The following is an 18,707-nucleotide window of genomic DNA, read 5'->3' as shown; positions in this document are numbered from 1 at the left end:
AAATGCAATATGAACAAAACAAATATGAACATATTCACTGGTAAAGGTGAAGGGGAGTAGCTTGAAGATGTCATATTTCAAAATCACTTGACATCAACCAACGTTCCTCTGGAGTCAAAACGTCCTCTATTAGGAGTTGGCTCGGCTTCGGCTATGGCTCTAGGGTCGTTGTGAAGGTAGGGGCGGAGCATAGAGACTATGCCGTTTCTCGGTTGTTACTCTAGAGTAGACCAACTCACTTTCTGGAGGTATACTGCCCCCATCTGGTATGGAATGTGGAGTATGAATTGATTTTTTGGATTTAGATTTGCTCAGCAAGTAGTCTGGCAAAGAGCTCATTCAAGCCCATTTCTAATCTGTCAAAATCGCGGCACCAATCAGAAACGTTGAGGCGGACTTTACACGATGACGATCGCTCTGATTGGTTTTAGGTCTATCCAATTGCGCCCAGAGGCATTTGAGCGACGTCCGTTGTAGGGATGGGCATGATTAATCGACGATCGATAATTGATCGGTAAGAATTTCGTCGATTACGTTTATTTGTTATCGATTAAACTAATGCAGGTTGCGTTGCGTAGTGTGAGTCTTGAAGCAATGGAATTAATTTTAGCACGGAGGTACCTGTGCATCCCGGCAACGTCAGTCCCCTCAGAGCGGGTGTTTTCGGTGGCTGGACTGGCTGTCACCAGGTTGCGGTCGCGTCTGATCCCAGATCATGTCAACATGCTTATCTTTCTCAACAGAAATCAGTAGACTGCAGAATTTCTATGGGAACTTCATGCGTTTTCTCAGATCGGATAGCAATCTGATTTATCAAAACGATTCCATTTACACCTGGTCACATAAATGTGTTTTTGCAAAACGGATATAAATCCGATCTTGAATTCCCGCGCTATATGCATATTTAAATTGTTGCACGTCATCGAAAGCAACTGATATGAGCTGCATTTTATTGATCATCAACGAAAATTTCTAAATCAAAGACCGCAACAAGATATTGCGGCAACAGCCCTGGTAAGATCATTTCAGTTCTTTACTTTTAATGAAGATGATTGTGTGTTGATGAATGACTTTCACTTTGATTTGCGATAGTTTGCACGTTGGCTTGATGAATAGATGCTCATCTGTGGTGATGCGTGTTGAAGTAGCGTCGTCATATCTGGATATAACATGACATATAGCCTATAACACGCTCTCACACGTTTATTTCTTATCATTTTTGAGATAAGTCAAATTTACATATGTGGTTTCAACAACCAGATGCATTTAGGGCTCTGACAGAGTCAACGCGAGCAACGTGAGCGACGTGCTCCCTTTCATAGTCTACACGTCGGACGCAAGAAACTTGCAGTATCGCCCCCCCCAACAACGCATAGTATTGCATGCAACGGTGCGTCGCGTATCAAAAACAGGGACGACACATTTTGCTACGCATAGACGCATAATGGCGGCCGAAGCGTAGCGATGCGTAGCCTTGCAGGCGCGTATGCGTAACGAATGCGTTGACTCTGTAAGAGCCCTTACTCTTGTCCAGTTTCGTCTGGAATGCGTCTCAGATCTCCTCCTGAAGTGGTTTGAGCGATCGGATTTAAATCCGTCTCGAATGCGTTTCGGAGGGCATTTAGATTTGGTCTTTTCACGACCGGATAGCTATCCGATCACAGAAAACGGATGAAGTGGCCATGGGTCTCTGTTTAAGAACGCCGGCTCGCAGCTGCAGGTTCCGCTGGTTTAGAGCACCGCAGGAATCTTCAAGTCTACCGAACGTCCAGTTTCACTGCCACAAGTTGATCTTCTTGTAATAAAGATCTCATCGAGGACAAACAAACTGTATTTTTGTATTTTCATTGCATTTTTAATTTATAAAGAGTTAAAGAAATAATGAATTTCAATATAAAAATATTAATGATTAATCGATAGTCGATCGTTAATCCTCCCGACGATCGACTAAGAAAATTTAATCGAATGCCCATCCCTAGTCCGTTGGTGAAGCGCACCAACTTTTAAATGCATTATTATATTCAAATTGCAAACACATGAGGACAGTCTCCATGAAAGACCCACTGGCAGATGAACGTGCAACTACATTTCTCTCCGAAACGGTAGGAAATTAAATTAGATTTAATAGAGGATTTTAACTGTGACAAGATGATTGACAGGGCAGTTTACGTGACAGGATGCACGCGACAGATCCGTCCGATAAAGATGACGAAGTAGTATGTCCCAAAGCTTGCCTACTTTTTTGCTACAAATTCAAAAGTAAATACATTTTCTTCACAAAAAGAGTACATACTTTTATGGGGTAGTGTAACTTAGGCGAATTGGGACACAGCATATGGCTTTACACGATGACGATCGCTCTGATTGGTTTTAGGTCTATCCAATTGCGCCCAGAGGCATTTGAGCGACGGCCGTTGGTGACGCCCCTTTGGAAATGAGTTATTAATGAAGCTTTGCCAGACCATAACTCAGTTACTACTGAGAATGGTCTGGTTTTAACCAGGCTACAAGGCACCTTTAACCTGGCATACACAGAAAATTATACATTCCTATTATTCAAATCAGTTAAATTATTATTAGGCTGCATAGGTCAGTTGGAACCGGGAACACTTCCTATAACACCCGATGTACTCGTTACATCATAAGAAGAATGGCATCTACGCTAATGTTAGTCTTTCTGTTTATTCCGAGGTTTACTGTAATCAGCCGGATCCGGGCCGTATCCAGATCAGATGGTGGACCTGCGCCTAGACACGACCACAACGCATCCCTGAAGTGTCAGCAGAGATTGTGTCAACTAGACTCTCCCCTATGAAGGCCTCATTGACACGACAGCCATCGGCACTGATCCTCAACAAACTCGTCTCCATACCATTGTGATGACTCTGATCTTCAAACAGATGGAACTGGATAATATTCTCATTGTTCCAATCCAATCTGACTTCTGCATGAATCATAATCATACACTGTTCGTTCGTTGGCCAGAGGTGAACTGGCCCCCCAACTGAGCCTGGTTTCTCCCAAGGTTTTTTTCTCCATTCTGTCACCCGATGGAGTTTTGGTTCCTTGCCACTGTCGCCTTTTTCGCGTTTCACTTTTTATTTTAATTAAAATGCTAGGAATCAAATGAATTGCGATTCGATAGTGATTCAATGCTTTCAAATATATAAACATAATTTATTACATGCGTGTTGTCACGATACTGGAATTTCTAGCTTCGATACGATACCTTGAAAAGTATCGATATTCAATACCATTTCCGATACCACGGGGAAAAACGCTGCATATAGTGTCATATAGATATTTTTACAATTTCTTTTTTGGCCATCTATTGAACGTCTAGGCCAGGGGTAGACAAGTTCGGTCCTAGAGAGCCGCTGTCCTGCAGAGTTTAGCTCCAACCCTAATCAAACACACCTGAACCAGCTAACCAATGTATTCATAGAAGTTTATAGAAGGACACTGTGCACAGAAGGACACAGCTATGCTATTTTTCCCTATACTGGTCAATTATTGTTTCAGATTAAACACATTGTTAGTCGCTTTACATGACGGTCAGAAAATCCCAGTGGGTGGTTGTTGTTCAGAATAAGCTGTAAAGTTTACTGGCCTTCAGGCTGAGTTGTGAGACCTGTATACTTATTTTCTTAGAAGTTAACATAGCAAATTAGCCTCGAAGCCTCACCCCATCCAATGCATCCTCAAAGCAGAAGAGCCAGTAATCCCGAGACAAAGCATCCTCAGTCAAGTCCACTGTGTCTGGAATATAAGAGGTTGGGTCCTGCAGCAGGGGAAGGTTCACTAGCTGCCTCTCCAGGCGGTCCATCTCCAACATGTCGAACTGGAGACAATGTAGGAATAGTAAGTAAGTACCCACAATGTACTAAATGGCAATTTGTGCATTCATCTGCAAAGGAACTGCAATACATCCTCAACAGAAATGCTGGTGAAACCAAGAAAAGGTTAAAACAATAACAGCTTCCAACAACACTTTCAGTCTTTATTTAAAAAAACAACATTTTACCTGAAAGTCTGAGTTAGAGTAGTTTGCAAGAGCACAATTATAAAACACAACAAGGCTGTGAAAGCATACTAGTGAGTAAATGAGTTTCCCTGTTAAGTGTGATGTTTAAAGTCACCATGAAATCAAAATTTACAAATCTTTTTTAGTCACTCGCATGATACCGCAGCAATAGCAAAAGATAACCCAATCAATTCCCGGTAGACAAAATCAAGTCCCATCCTATATTTTTTTCTTGATCGGGAAGTAATTTCACTTAGATATGTCACAACAGGGAAGAAAAGACTATTGCAACTTCCGTTTCATGCTGACTTTAATGTCCTCAACAACCTATGTAGTCCCATTTAGCCACTTGCTCAAGACTCAAGTAATTAAATGCAAACAAAATAAATCACAAGGGAGCATTACTGATGTACTTTATATTGTAGAATTAAACAGGAAAATATATTGATCTTGGGTTCACCACAGATTTTATTTCTGGCCTTTAAAGGGGACCTATTATGCCCCTTTTCATAAGATGTAATATAAAGTCTCTGATGTCCCCAGAATGTGTCTGTAAAGTTTCAGCTCAAAATACCCCACAGGTCATTCATTATAGCTTATAAAATTTGCCCCTATTTGGGTGAGCAAAAACACGCCGATTTGTGTGTCTCTTTAAACTCCCTTTCCAGAAGAGGGCGGAGTCTTTACAGCTTGCGCTTCAGATACTCCGGCAACAACAAAACTGGAGAATGTCATGCAGCCAAAACGTCAGTAGTGGTGTTCAGCACATGTTCGAACCAGAGTCGGACACAGATGGAGAGACTCAGGAAGAAGTTACAACTTTTAGAATGCAACTGGATGTTTCTGAATGGTTAGTGGATACATTTATGTAGTTGTGGTGGAGTTAAGTTGATTCAACTCATCGACTAGCATGTACCATCATGTTAAACTAAAAGAGATTTCTGAAACAACTTTTGGGCAAATCCAGCGTTGAACTGACCCTCGCTTGTGACACGGTGCTGAGTCCTGCAACGGGTCGGGTACCCGCATAAAAGTGGCTAAAACGGGTGGATTGTGACATTCCTAAAATTCACGGGCGGGGATGCGGGTGGATAATTAACTCCTTGCGGGCGAGTAGCAGATGAAAAATGTGCAATATTTGTATGTCTAAATTACCATTACACATACGCAAATATGTGTTTTAGTCAGGCCATCCTTAAAAATATTCTTGTTTGCCGTAACCAGACCGACCCTGTCAATTTAGAACCAACCCAATTAATTTTTTTTTTTCCTTTTAGTCCGACCGACTTGCCGGTTGCTAAACTTGCGTTAAGACCGACCGACCGATTTTATTTATTTTTTTTACTCTTCAAACAACTAATACAAATGCAATAAAATGATATTAATTATATTTTAGTAAGTATATAAATTGCCCATATATAGGCCTACATACAAACGTAGGCTAAGCTCTTTCTTTTAAATAAAAACCTGTGGCGTCATCTATGATTAGGCTCTAAGGGCTGTAGGCTATATGCGAAATGAAACCGAAATCGCCACACTAATATTCGATGATTGATCGAAAATCGTATCTCTCCCCCCACGTTCACCGGCAACGCACATAAATTTTTTCTGTACTGTAGGCTAATAGGCCTATGTGTTGTAACCAAGCGGCAACCTCCCCGTCTCTCTCTTGAAACCAACACGGAAGTGAGTTAAACTGCAATTCGTTGACTGGCCGCTTGAGGCTGGTGTCAAAAGTGAGTCAAATCTGTATCTCCCCCATGTTAAAATGCCAAATTTTACAGCAGAAAAAAAACGTGTTTACAGCCTGGTGTCTGTATGTGGCTTTGGTCTATACAGCTAATTTTGCCCTTCATGACAACTGTGAGGGGGGTGAATTTTTTTTATAACTCATCCGTTTAGTTGATTAATATTTAAAGTTCTGCATAATTAAGGGTGTGTCCACTTGAGTGACAGGTGGATTGCCGCTGATGTCAATGCTAGCCGTTTGTCTGCTGTTACTAGCCGTCACTTCACCTCAGCAAATGTTAGTTGCTGAACTTGCCATATCTGCAGTGTTTGTGCTTTTTTTCTGGATTATTTCATACAATTTAATACACCCATTACTTCGCCCATGGCTTTGGATTCCGTCGTTGTCGTCGAGTATCGTTCGAGAAAACAACCAGCGCTGTATTTCAGTTGTTTTCCTCTGTGAACATGCACTAATGGATGTCTGACAATTTCGTTGCTTTTTGGAGTTTTCAGATTTAAAAACGTCAATAAAGGCTCGTTCGTTCTGCTCTCACGGAACAGATAGATTATAATATGCTTATGTACCGTCAGATTAAATCCTGCAGGTGTCGCCGCTTTCTCTGTCCATGCAATAAATGCACATCCTTACATAAGCGCGGATTTCCAGCGCATTTACTTGAACTTCATAGGTAACGTTAATATATCTATGGTTTAACCCATTTGAAAGGCGGCCAAAATCAGAATTTAAAATGGACTGAATAAGCTCTACGAACTTGACGAGCGATGCCGCGCTGACGGACCATACACTATAAAAAAAGAGTGACTGACATGTATGCACATAAATCACTGTCACACACACTCTCTCAGAGTAATAGTTACTGCATATACATTTTCAACTAGCAGAATAGTACAGAATCACGATACACAGTCTCACTTCTTGCCATGTCTTTTAACTACTATAATATTTCGAAGGGCAAAAACAGGACCTTTTAATTGGCTTTACATCATCAACTGTCACTTTAGTGCGAGGCCCTGTGCAGTCGCAGACTTGGTACTGTCAGTAGCATATAGCATAGCATTACCTCCCCACCCGCCCCTTTGCCCATTTTCTGTTATCCGGGAGTGACGCGAGACCAAGATGGCGACGGCCGGCTCCGCCCACTTTAGGCTTCAAAAATGCTCTTCAGAAACCTACGGGTGACGTCACGGACACTACGTCCATATTTTTTTACAGTCTATGGTTGTAACCCACTCATTAAAAAACTATTTAGTTTCATATTCATGTTTAAATAAAAAAATAATTTTTTTTTAAATGTCATGTTGATTATATGAAAAGTGAAAAGCATGAATAAGATAAGATGATCCCGAATATCGGGAGACAAATTGAGTGGGCAGACATGATTTTGACCACTTCATTAAGTTTGTTTTTGTAGAAAACCTTCCTTTAAAGTGAATTTCGTTTTGTATTAATTGTATCTTAATTTTAATCAATGTTTCATCAACCAATTTCCTGGAATTAATAAATACGAGGGAAATATAGCAGGCAATATAATCAGGACACGGAGGCGCCGGCGCGTGGAGCTTGTCTCTTAAATGAACCGAAACTCAGCGTGTAAGGTAGGCTACTTGCCTCACAGACCTGAGAAATAGAAAGCATGAAATGTGTACTTTTAAACAAAACAATCCAAAACGAAAGAAAACAGATTGCTTTCTGCTTATGTAGGCTAATCCGTATGAAATGTGAATTTCTCTCTGGTGCGTTCACTACTGCGAAGATCGCGAGTCAGCATAGTCAACTTCATCTTTGACACAGAAAACACTTGTTTATTAATAAACAATTGAAATGTCTCCTTGATATATTTGACATATTAATAATCATTACTTTTCCCAGTTCTTTGTGACAGCTTTTAGGTGCGTTATTGGCAGCGCACCCTTAGGCTACATGTTACATGAACGTGTCACCAATGCTCAATAGATTTTAGCTTGTGTGTGATTTATTGCGGGCACGGGTCGGGTAACGGGACAAATATTAACGGGTCTGGGCGGGTGCAGATTTAATTTTGATATTATCACGGGTGACGGGTCGGAAATGGTGCTGAACTTTGCGGGAACGGGCGGGGGCGGGTCTCCAAAAATGGACCCGTGCAGGACTCGGTGTAAAAAAGATCCGGCGAAAAAGATTTGTGCAAATACATAACACTTTAACGATTTTCTTCAGCACATTTCCTTCATAAATGAAATTTGAAATTTGAAATTTTGAGGAGTCTATGGAGACTTATGTTCATTGGTACATCCAATTGTATATTGTATATCACCACTCACCAGCTACTTCAGCAAGTAAACGGAAATGGCGGACTGCTGCGGCTCACTCAGGGTGGTATCTATGCTAATAGGGCAGATCGTCACCAGTCATGGGCGGGGCTTCATACTCTTACGTAAATGTAGGGGGAAATGTGGAACTGCTCTTTTGGAGAGACTGTTTATGATTTATGGGAATTATTCATTTTTTTAAAGGGAGTGGGTGGATTTTTTTTAATAAACTGGTTGTTTACACACAATCTGTTCAAAAACCTTTTAAAGTGAATTTTGCATAATAGGCCCCCTTTAAACAAACACCCATTTAAAAAAAAAAAACATTGATTTCAGGACGATGGAACCGGAAGTTGCTAAAATGCTAACATGTTTCCTAGTTTTGGATAACAAAAATACGTAATCTCTGCAGCACTTTATTTACTAGCCATACTTAACTGTTATTTGTGGTTGTAACTATAAGGGGCTGTTCACAGAGACAACAAAACAGTAGAGCACAATGCAGAACCACAGTGCTGCTAAATGGAAAAGGCGGCAGTGTCTTGAAATGTGTTTAAAAGCTAAACTTAGCTCTGCATTTTAAAACATGGCACAAATGCATGCAACACTGAAAAAGCAGCAATGACAAGTGGCACAATGTTCAAATACGTCCATCTAATGCATGTGTGAGTTGGAAAGCATTTGTTTTTTTGTTTTTGTTTTTTTAACAGTGCAAAAACAAGTTCTGTGTGAACGGGTCCTATCATGTGCAATCAAAATGCCACCTTTATGACATTTCCCACAGCAGCAACTGTCAAACATATAAGATGGAGAGTTCGTATGTACTACTTGTTAAGGTGCACCATTTGCACTCATGAAAACCAAATGCATCACACTGAGTAATATCCATGGCAGCACACGCATATTAATAATGATAAATAACCTTCCGAGACTCTTGTATTTTTAGATAATAATGCTACCACTGATTGTCACAACAGCTAAAGGCTGAGCATTTCTTGAAAGCAAAAAGCATCCAGAGAAAACTCCAAGAAAATCCTGGATGGAAAAGTACTTACTGAAAACTGAGGCAAAAGGTTATGGAATAGATGGGGAAGATGGATGGATAAGAAAAAAAGAAAACAGATGAAATGAGAACATTACGGAGAACACAAAATAGGTCATGAAGGATACGTAGCATGCATCTCAGTTGACCAAATCTATAAATATACTGCACTTAACATATAAATCCAACTACAATCTACTTTGTCTATCAAAAAAATTAAAATACTGCAGCGGCAAATTTACAGTGGGCCTCTTCTCTGTGCCAACTTACCGTTCCACTACGAGCCCGCTGCACAGGATTTAACTCTGGAGATACACTCATGAGACCAGAGCTGCCAGCATAGTTCTCTCCCCAGCTGTACTGGTTAGGGTCTAAAAATAAAAAAAAGTCTATAAAACAAACTACACTCTCCGGAGAAAGTACTAAACAATTTTGCTGTGTATATAGGACAATAACTTACTGTCTTCTTCTGCCCCCTTCAAAAAGGCCCCAATAGCACCAAGATATCCTTCATGTCTTAGAAATAAAGCCTGGACCTCCCCCTACAAATAAATCCAATTCTTTATCCAAAATATCCACAGAAAAACATAGCAGGATGTAATGAGATTTCTATCTTGAACATGAAAGTGAGAAATAACATGTAGGCATTGTTTTATTATACAATAAGAAATAAAAGACAGTAATACGAGACACATTAAACTAGCTATGATAGAAATCAGTTGCCTGGGACAATGATCAAATAAACAAAATATTTGGTCAGAATGGCACGTTTGACCTGATCACGTTTTCCAGCAAGCCATTTTATCATTATCGATATGTTATTACACAGCTTATGAACATTTAAAAAGTAACGGTTGGAGACCTTAGTGAAGAAGTTGATGCTATAGGTGATGGTGTGCATGGTGACGGGGTGTCCTCGAATGAAGAATCCTCCGAAATAGACTCTGGTAAGGTTATGCAGTTTGGCGTAGAGGCAGGCCAGCTGTCCAATGTCATTGCTTATCATGTGCAGTAGGCTCTTTGCCATGTCTTCTTTGGAGAACTCTTGAGTAATACATACAAACACAAAATGCCCATCTAAGTAAGGGAGATCTTATAACTGCCACGTCAGGGTTTATCCTGGGTCAAAAATGGTCGTCAGTGGTGGCGGACGAACACGGTCATCCACACACACACAGTGCCCTACCCATGTGAATTGCAAGCCCAGTACAGACACTAATCTAAAATAAATGCAAAAAAAAAACAGTTTGTAATATAAACTTATCCTATTTATTTATGAAATTAAATTGAAATTACTGTCAGGACAGATCATAAAACAAAGAGCTTAGAACTATTTTATATTTAAAAATCTGTAAATTTATATGTAAAAAGTCACTGAGTGACTGATTTGAAAATGTAGTAATAAAAAGAACAACAAAGTAACACATTACATAGAAAAAGTGGCAGGTTTATTATTTTGCATTCACACTCCGAGACTTAATGGACAGATCATTTGACATACAGTATCAGAACGTTTTTTTCCGTCCATTCCAAGGTCCATATCACTGTCAATCGATTCAAATCGCGCATTTAAATATCAGGGCTCGACATTAAGCCTTTACATGTGCTTCTCCTTCGGACAAGTAAATCTGTCATTCACTTGTATGAGTAAAAAGGTTTCTTGTCCGGAAAAAAATAAATAATTTGTGTTGTAAATATAATTTATTCTGAAGCAACATTCTCATCAGTGTTCAACCAGCTTTGGTATATTCAAATCTGCATATTGTCATATCTGCACCTTAAAAGGGCATTTCCCCCCCTAATCTTATTAAATGTATGCTTTCATTTTACTTTTACCCTAGGCAGGGCTCAAATCAAATATTTACACTGAAAAACTGCATTAAATAATGTTATTAGATTGTATTAAATATTTTTGAATATACAAATAAGAAACGTTGGAAAGAATGATACATTTAAACATAACACTAAACCGGCAGTAGGTGGCGGTAGACGGCAGTCACGGAGTCATTCATTCAAACGATTTGTTCAAATGACTGATTGATTCAGTAATCAAAATACCATTGAGTGTTCCTGTGCGCTATGGTTCTGCTGTGATCTTTGTTTGTAACTATTTTCGCTGCTGAAACAGTATAAAAACAGTCAATATTGCGTCTAAAATGTAAGTGACTTAATTATAACTGTTTATTGAACTGTTGTATGAAATCAATGTCACATTTTCAATTGTGATGGTATTCAGGAAAACAGCAGTTGTTGCTTAACACTTGATGTGTTAAAAATATACTCCACATTTAGATTTTTTACCGGCAGTAGCCTATGTTGTTAACAGAGTTTCTTTGTGTGCTGCGCTCATTTGTTTCCTCGAGAGGCTGCGCGAGCCTCAACAGCACAAACTTGTTACCGTCAGTAATAGACATTTCCACTATCGATCGCAACTTACAATAAATGTAATAAAATGATAATCATTCTCTCGTTTTAGTGATTCCCTACTTTAATAACTTTTTGTTACTGACGTTGTAATCAGCTACTTGTCCGGTCGGGCAAGTAAAATTCTCTTTCACTTGTCCCTTCAAAAAATCAAAGCGTTGATGTCGAGCCCTGAATATGCTTGTCAATCCAGAAACAATGTGTAGTTAGCAGCATGAAAAATAGAGAAAGCGAAGAAAGACTCGCTACAATTATAATCGCTGAAGCTGTCAAATACAACGCGAGGTACACAACGCTGCACTCTTGCAAAAACTCCCGTTATAATCAATGAAGCTGTCTACGCTGTACAATGAATCTCTTATTGACATCGTATTTATACTTCATTATAATGAAAGGATTTGTCAACGTGCAGAACTCGCGTTGAACAAAAAATTATTTTGAGCGGTGTTGAGCAGATTCTAACTATCTTAAACATATGATTGGCCATTGCATTCACGTGCTCAACAGACATGTCTGTGGATTGGCTACAAAGCTCAACACTGCAAAAACACGTTGTAAATAATAACCTTTGATGCTCTTCACAGGAGAGTTTTAAAGAAGCCTGCTATCAGCGGGTACCGGCACTGCAGAACGGCAGGTATCATCAAATGAAATTATCAAATAAATCTTTGGCGGGACAAAGATTAATTTTGGTGGTCGCCAAAATATTTTCAAAGCAGGAAAAACCCTGCAAGTAAACTATTCCTTCATTTAAATACATGGTGCTAAACAGCATATGTAATAATAAAGATGTTAAGTATGTTGTGGCATTTTCACCATCCAAACACTCTGCTGGTCTCTTGTTTGTTTTTATATTACTTTAGACCTTCAAAAACACCACTGCAGGTCTCTGTTATATTTCCCTCATACACGCCTTTGTGAAACCAAAGACCTTTGGCTTCTTTTGACAATAATAACACTGCCCACTGGGTGAAGGGTCAAATGACTCTTCTTGGGTGAGGAAAACAGATCATACAATAAACTGCCTCTCTTTACAATCAAAGCACATGATCATTACTTTACCTTTGTCTGTGGTGGCTGATTTCCCAAAGCTACTTGCAATGAGGTCACCAGTTAAACCCAGGGACCCATAAGCACCTCCATAGATGTCTTTAACAAGCATATCCACATTTGTGTGTTGTCCTTTGGAAGCTAACTGCAAAAGTTCATCAAACCTCTAAGACGGAGAATGGGAATGGAAATTCAAAATAAGTAAGTGCATGAAAAATAAAGAATAAACAGAAATTCCTAGTAAAAATTCACAAAATGAACCACCTTAGTTTTTGTGAGTAAAGCTCCAAGACCCCAAAAAGTGCCACCACCTATAGAGCTGCCACCAATACGCTCAAATTTGTCCTCTGATTCAACCTTAAAAAAAAAAACATCAAAAGAAAGTCACAGCCCACACTCCACAAACTGTGTGTGTCAATGTCACAAAGACATGTAGACCCAGTGCAAGATGTACCTTTACTATTGAGACTCCAGATCCAATGTTTATAAGCAGGTATGGGAAGATGTCCGGGTGTGTATTCTGGAACCGGAATTCAGAATCAGCATGTCTAGCATACACAAAAGCCTCATGGGGGATATTCTTCAGAACAAAGTTGCATCCCTTAATCAGACAAGTCATTTCATCCTCTTTGTCCACTCTAAGAGAAAAATATATATACAACTACCATTACAACAATACACAATAAATGCTTGATTATTCAAATCCTTGAACTCAAAGCATGTCTGTATTGCTGTTCTCAGTAAGCTCTAAAATTCTACTCACTTTAGCTTTAACTTTTTCTCAATCAAATCCTTGAACTTGTGCGCCCCTCCACCAGTAGCTTTGATAACTTTGGTTTCTGTGTTAACCAAGTGGTCCTTAATGAAATCCAGGCAGGTTTCAATGTAAGCATTCTCAAACTTGATAAAGTGAAGACGGGCAGTAATCTCTTCCTGTACAGATATCTCATAAAGAGGGTCACCATCTGTTTCCTGGAAACCAGTAAAAATCAAAAATTATAATACATGATTAAATAGACAAGACATCCACAGGTAAAATGACAAGACTAAGACTTCAATTAATAATAATACAATAATTATATTTATTATAAATGATCATTATAACTGTATAATTATTGTTGTAACTAATGTTTACATACAAAATATTACTGTAAAGTGCTACCATAATGTAAATATAATATGTATAATATAATATTACAACTAGATTCAAATATAATGTTTTAACCAACATGATTCTAGAAAATAACCAGATTTAATTTTTAAAACATGACATTCCAAGACAAGTATCACTCTTAATAACAGATGGACAAGCATATATTTGGATAGTGTACTTATCCATAAAGTCAGACTCTTATAACTTTGCCATTAGTGATTACTCACGGAGAGAAATGAATATAGGTAAATCCCTTGTCAGGCTATTCTCACACATACTGAGGATGTGTATACTCCTATGCAGTTACTACTACTGTAGTGATTAGGCAATCATTACTTTATTATGTTCACACTGGTGAGTGTTTCTGCATTTGTTCACCAAGACTATCAACAAGAAACCAGTACTAAAATGTCTTTGTTTGCATTACTTTTTCCTAAATAATGTGTTAAAACCAAGTATAAAGTTATATAGTATAAATAATACCCACAAAATATAGTTTTTTATCTTCTTATTTGTTATTGCCATGTCAGCATCAAAAGTTATTTTCACTACCTAAAAAAAAAATATATATATATATATATATATATATTGTATTTCATTATTTTCTACCACAAACTTCTGATCAGCAATTAATTATTATGATTAATAACTATGAATTATTAACAGTCACCTTTTTTCGTAAAATCCTGAGTAAAAAAAAAAAAAAAAGTGTACTGATAGTGGCAGGTTTGGAGCCTAAAAACCAAGCTAACTCTAAGTTTTGAGCGATTCGGACATTACCAAAAGAGATGATGTCTGAAATGTTTACTTTGTAAATACCCATTAACCTTAATTTGATTGGTGGTGCACTTGTTAAAAACAATCACCGAAACCAAAGCAACAGGCACGTGCACAGGTAGGGCTCAACCTGTGCAGAGCTCAACCTGTGCAGAGCTCATGTCCTTTTTGCCCTTACACTCTGAAGTGCCCTTTTTTTGTGGTGGTGTTTTTTTTATTTTTATTTTTTTATAAATCAATGCTATTTGTCACCCTTTACGTCTGTCTGTCTATTTATACAAATATTTAGCCAATGAAAGTTCTTAAAAAGAGCTTGTTTAAATCTTGTTCGATCCTCAAACTGTGGAATGAACTGAAGTTCCGCAACAGCCGCACAAGCAGAAAGCAGCTGAATGAAGTTTTGCAAGGGTAAACAAAGATCTTTTTGTTTGAATAATTACTAAACACTATGTCTATAAAGGCTCATATTTTATTTATTTGATGTCTGAATGTCCCTTTAGGGCTAAAGCAGTCCTGAAACCCTGTGTGTGTGTGTGTGTGTGTGTGTGTGTGTGTGTGTGTGTGTGTGTGTGTGTGTGTGTGTGTGTGTGTGTGTGTGTGTGTGTGTGTATATATATATATATATATATATACATATATATAATGGTTGTTAATAAAAGTGAATAAATCTAAAGCTTTTGAGACTATTATTTTGAATTTGTCATGAAGATTTGACCATTTCTTCCTTTTATGTAGGCTTACTAAATAATCTTAATATAAAAAAAATATATTAAAAAAGGGAGGGGGGTGCCCTTTTTCAGTTTCAACACATGCCCCTCAAAAGGTATGTGCACGGCCCTGCAAAGCAATGAGTAGACACTGGCTCTTCTCATCTCACTTTTTTACCTGAATTTCCCCCTTTCAAAAAGTCCTGTTCACACTGACAGGGATTAAGTTGTCGGTGGTCACAAATTCGCTGTACTGTTGGTTTCTAATAGTCGCTCATACACAAAAGATTCAAATGAAATGCACTACCTCCTGCAATACCTTAATAGATTGGGATCTAATGCAAGGTTCCTATTTGTAGACAGTCAGTTTAGTTTACTTTCAACACCAAGTTACGATTAACTATTAATATTTCCTATTTGAGCTAATTTGTTATACCATCAAGCAGGAACTTAACTGACAGTGGTGATAGCTAGGCCTATCTATTGAAGCTGAACACACTTAAAACAGTGGAGATGAACGTAAACCTTTTTAGACAAAGGGACAGCGGTGTCAGCATATCCTTGGTCACCAAATCAGACAATCAGTAAAACTAAAAGAATAATTGGTTCTATCTCTGTACTCCTGCCCTTTAGTCTATCAGGACTAAATAGCGTATTACTGCACTGAGCCCCAAAACATCCAGAAACAAAAACAGGCCCTTCCCTGAAGCCATACATATCTATAACAGACATTTAACAGCCACTATTCTCTTTTACAGTTTACTCTGAAATATTATGTTGAAAAAGTACATAATGCAAACATACATTTATACTGTTCCATTTTCTTTTTTTTTAATTCTTACATTTACTCTTCTTTATTCGTGATATATGTTGTATATTTTAGATGCAAGTGCTCAGAGACCTTGTGTGTTAGTACACTTGATTAATTAAGCTTTTCAGGGGCTGATATAAATGACTGATTTATATAATATTATTCAATCTAACATTAATTAATATTTGTTTTGTTTTACTTTTTTTTTTAAGTCTATTAATTTCTCATCCAAATTTCTGATACGCCCTCCCTTGTCTCCAAACAAAAGGACCCTATGTCATGGGGTTAAATTAGAAAATCTTACCTGCAAGCTTACCTTCGCTTTATGATCAAATGACCTGACTTTGGCAACTTTGTGCTGAACAGTGGAATAATAGGCCAGTTTTGTCAAAGAGCCACCTGTCAGATAAGATGAGGTCAAATCGTTTCTTTATTCTATAATTACATACACTTAACCTTATCGTATACGATAATCATTCTGTTATTAACACATTACACCAGGGGTAACTGTTAGAGTCCATCAAAAACTATTGACAATTATAATAATGATGATGATGATGATGATGATGATGATGATGATTGCAATTTGCAGTCCAGAAGAACAAATACAGATCTCATCGTTCGGGTTTATTTCTATAATCATCATTATTCAGTTGATATCTACAGCCTCGACGTCTCCATTATAAACGTTTGATGATGTTTCTCACATACATTGAATGAACTGTCAGATTAGCAGCACGCGCTAACAGGTTTGAGCACAGCCCTGCCCAACAAACTCTGCCACGTCCAAACTCCACAAGTGACTGTACTGCGAACAAGAACAGAAAAAGAGTGGAAGTTTGCTTGTGATGATACCTATATCTATAGCGAACCTCTTGGCGTTCTCCAAATTGCGGAAGATTTCATCCGGAGGGAGTGTTATGCTCTTATCCATGCTGTGAGATCCTCTATCCGCCCCTCCAGACAGCGCCATCTTACTGCGAATATTTTAGCGAACTGCGACGCAACGTGAGCAACGCAGAGTTATGGCGAAATTTTACAGTAAAAGTCCCATGAGCAGAATAGAATAGAATAGAATAGAATAGAATAGAATAGAATAGAATAGAATAGAATAGAATAGAACTATTTACTTTTCAATCTGAAACAATTAAATTGCCAACATCATTACTTCCATTAATCTCAGAATAAGATGGGTAACTATTTAACTAATCCACAGTTAACATTAAAATTATCATTCAGATTCCTATACATTTCCATTTATTAACAATTTTATTACATGCCAGTCAACAACTGTAGTATAGTTTAATTTGAGGATGCATGATCTGCTGATATCAAATGATTATTGTTATTTTTTAAACAAAATGTTGTGTGGGTAATTGCAGTAAATTACAAATTCAAACAAATTCACAAACTACTGAACCAAACTGCAAGCCAAGATCATAAACTGGTCATTATCAATCTCATAATGAAATACATAACATATGTTCTTAATACTCCCGTATACTACTATAATATGATAGTTTCACTTGTTATTTACAGCATAGACCTATGGTCTTCAACAGGAGTTCTTGACCCTATGGGGGGGGGGGGGGGAGGAATTCCCGCAGCGTCAGCTGACGCAATGTAGATGTTACCACCTCTCATAGAACCAAGAGGCTTGTTTGAGATGCGCCTTGCCTCGCCTGAAATGTATGCGAGAGTAGGCGGCTGCAGTGAGGGGAGGAGTGAAAAAAGCGCAGGCAAGCCGGACAGATCTCTCTTCTCGTAGTGGATCTGACCATTGCGAGGTCAAAGATGGATATCGCGGGATTCACGCTCGTGCAGTGTTGCTAATAAACTGGATGTAATTCAAGTTCTGTTGCTTTTATATGAAAATAAATAAAATGAACAAGACACCCAAAGTACTTGTTATTTAATTCCATTCCAAATACATGTTTATCAATATTTCTTTTCTTTAATACAGACATATGTGTTTTTATTTAAAAATGAAATTGCATAACCCAAAGAGATCGCACTGTCAGATAGTTTGGGAATATTCACACATAACATATACACATAAAACCTGATATTAGAGTTTTAAAATCAAACATTTTAAAAGAGAACAATACATCACAGTTGTTTAAACCAATGAGCATTAAGCTGTGTCGTCAGCAAGTCGTTTCCATAAGGTGTGTTCGACATCGGCTGCGGCTGGATGTAACCGATCGGCGAGAGTAGCCGCGTGCAGGCGGGGAGGAGCTGCAAACGGAGACGTGAAGTCGGACACTTTCTGGTTCCCGTAGTGACCGCTCACGTGGTGTTTGCATACTTTACCACAGCTGCAGTGAAATAAATGCAATATTTGCCAAATAATACACAGATGTTTCATTTCATGAGACATGTTCATTCAATACTTTATGTACTGCTTCATACAGCGTCTGTTTGAACAAGAATAAAGTTCAACATAAGCAACTATCAATGAAGTGGAGTCTACGTTTTTTAAGCAGTTTTAATTTGATAAACATGACACAATATAACATGACAACGACATGAAAAGAGTGTTCACTGTTATAATAAACTGATTTGAGAGCATTAGAGGAACTAAAGGTGTTCGAATAAACACGAAACACACGTGATCGTTGTCATGCGGTGAATCCGGCCAATCGTGGAACAGCTGTGTCGTCATCAGCCCTCCTGCA

At 38.3% G+C, this 18,707-nt stretch overlaps 1 protein-coding gene across 5 annotated transcripts in view; it reads right to left on the bottom strand.

Moving 5' to 3' along the window:
- The window catches only part of pank4 (pantothenate kinase 4 (inactive)), a 55,312-nt gene extending 37,969 nt beyond the window's left edge, over positions 1-17,343 (bottom strand). Inside the window, exons 1-10 of one of the 5 annotated variants that reach the window (XM_082156742.1) lie at positions 16,885-17,343; positions 16,334-16,428; positions 13,345-13,553; positions 13,036-13,219; positions 12,846-12,938; positions 12,594-12,747; positions 9,970-10,151; positions 9,568-9,649; positions 9,378-9,478; positions 3,686-3,841 (exon numbers count right to left, since the gene is read on the bottom strand). In XM_082156742.1, coding sequence (XP_082012868.1) covers positions 3,686-3,841; positions 9,378-9,478; positions 9,568-9,649; positions 9,970-10,151; positions 12,594-12,747; positions 12,846-12,938; positions 13,036-13,219; positions 13,345-13,553; positions 16,334-16,428; positions 16,885-17,002 — 1,374 coding nt within the window. In that variant the 5' untranslated portion in view covers positions 17,003-17,343. The remainder of the gene's footprint in view (positions 1-3,685; positions 3,842-9,377; positions 9,479-9,567; positions 9,650-9,969; positions 10,152-12,593; positions 12,748-12,845; positions 12,939-13,035; positions 13,220-13,344; positions 13,554-16,333; positions 16,429-16,884) is intronic. The other 4 variants (XM_082156744.1, XM_082156743.1, XM_082156745.1 and 1 more) reach the window with 4 other exon arrangements.
- Positions 17,344-18,707: the final 1,364 nt, after the last annotated feature.

This window comes from Leuciscus leuciscus, assembly GCF_965113295.1.
Source record: "Leuciscus leuciscus genome assembly, chromosome: 23".
Taxonomy (NCBI): domain Eukaryota; kingdom Metazoa; phylum Chordata; class Actinopteri; order Cypriniformes; family Leuciscidae; genus Leuciscus; species Leuciscus leuciscus.
This window is presented reverse-complemented; position numbering and strand designations above follow the sequence as displayed.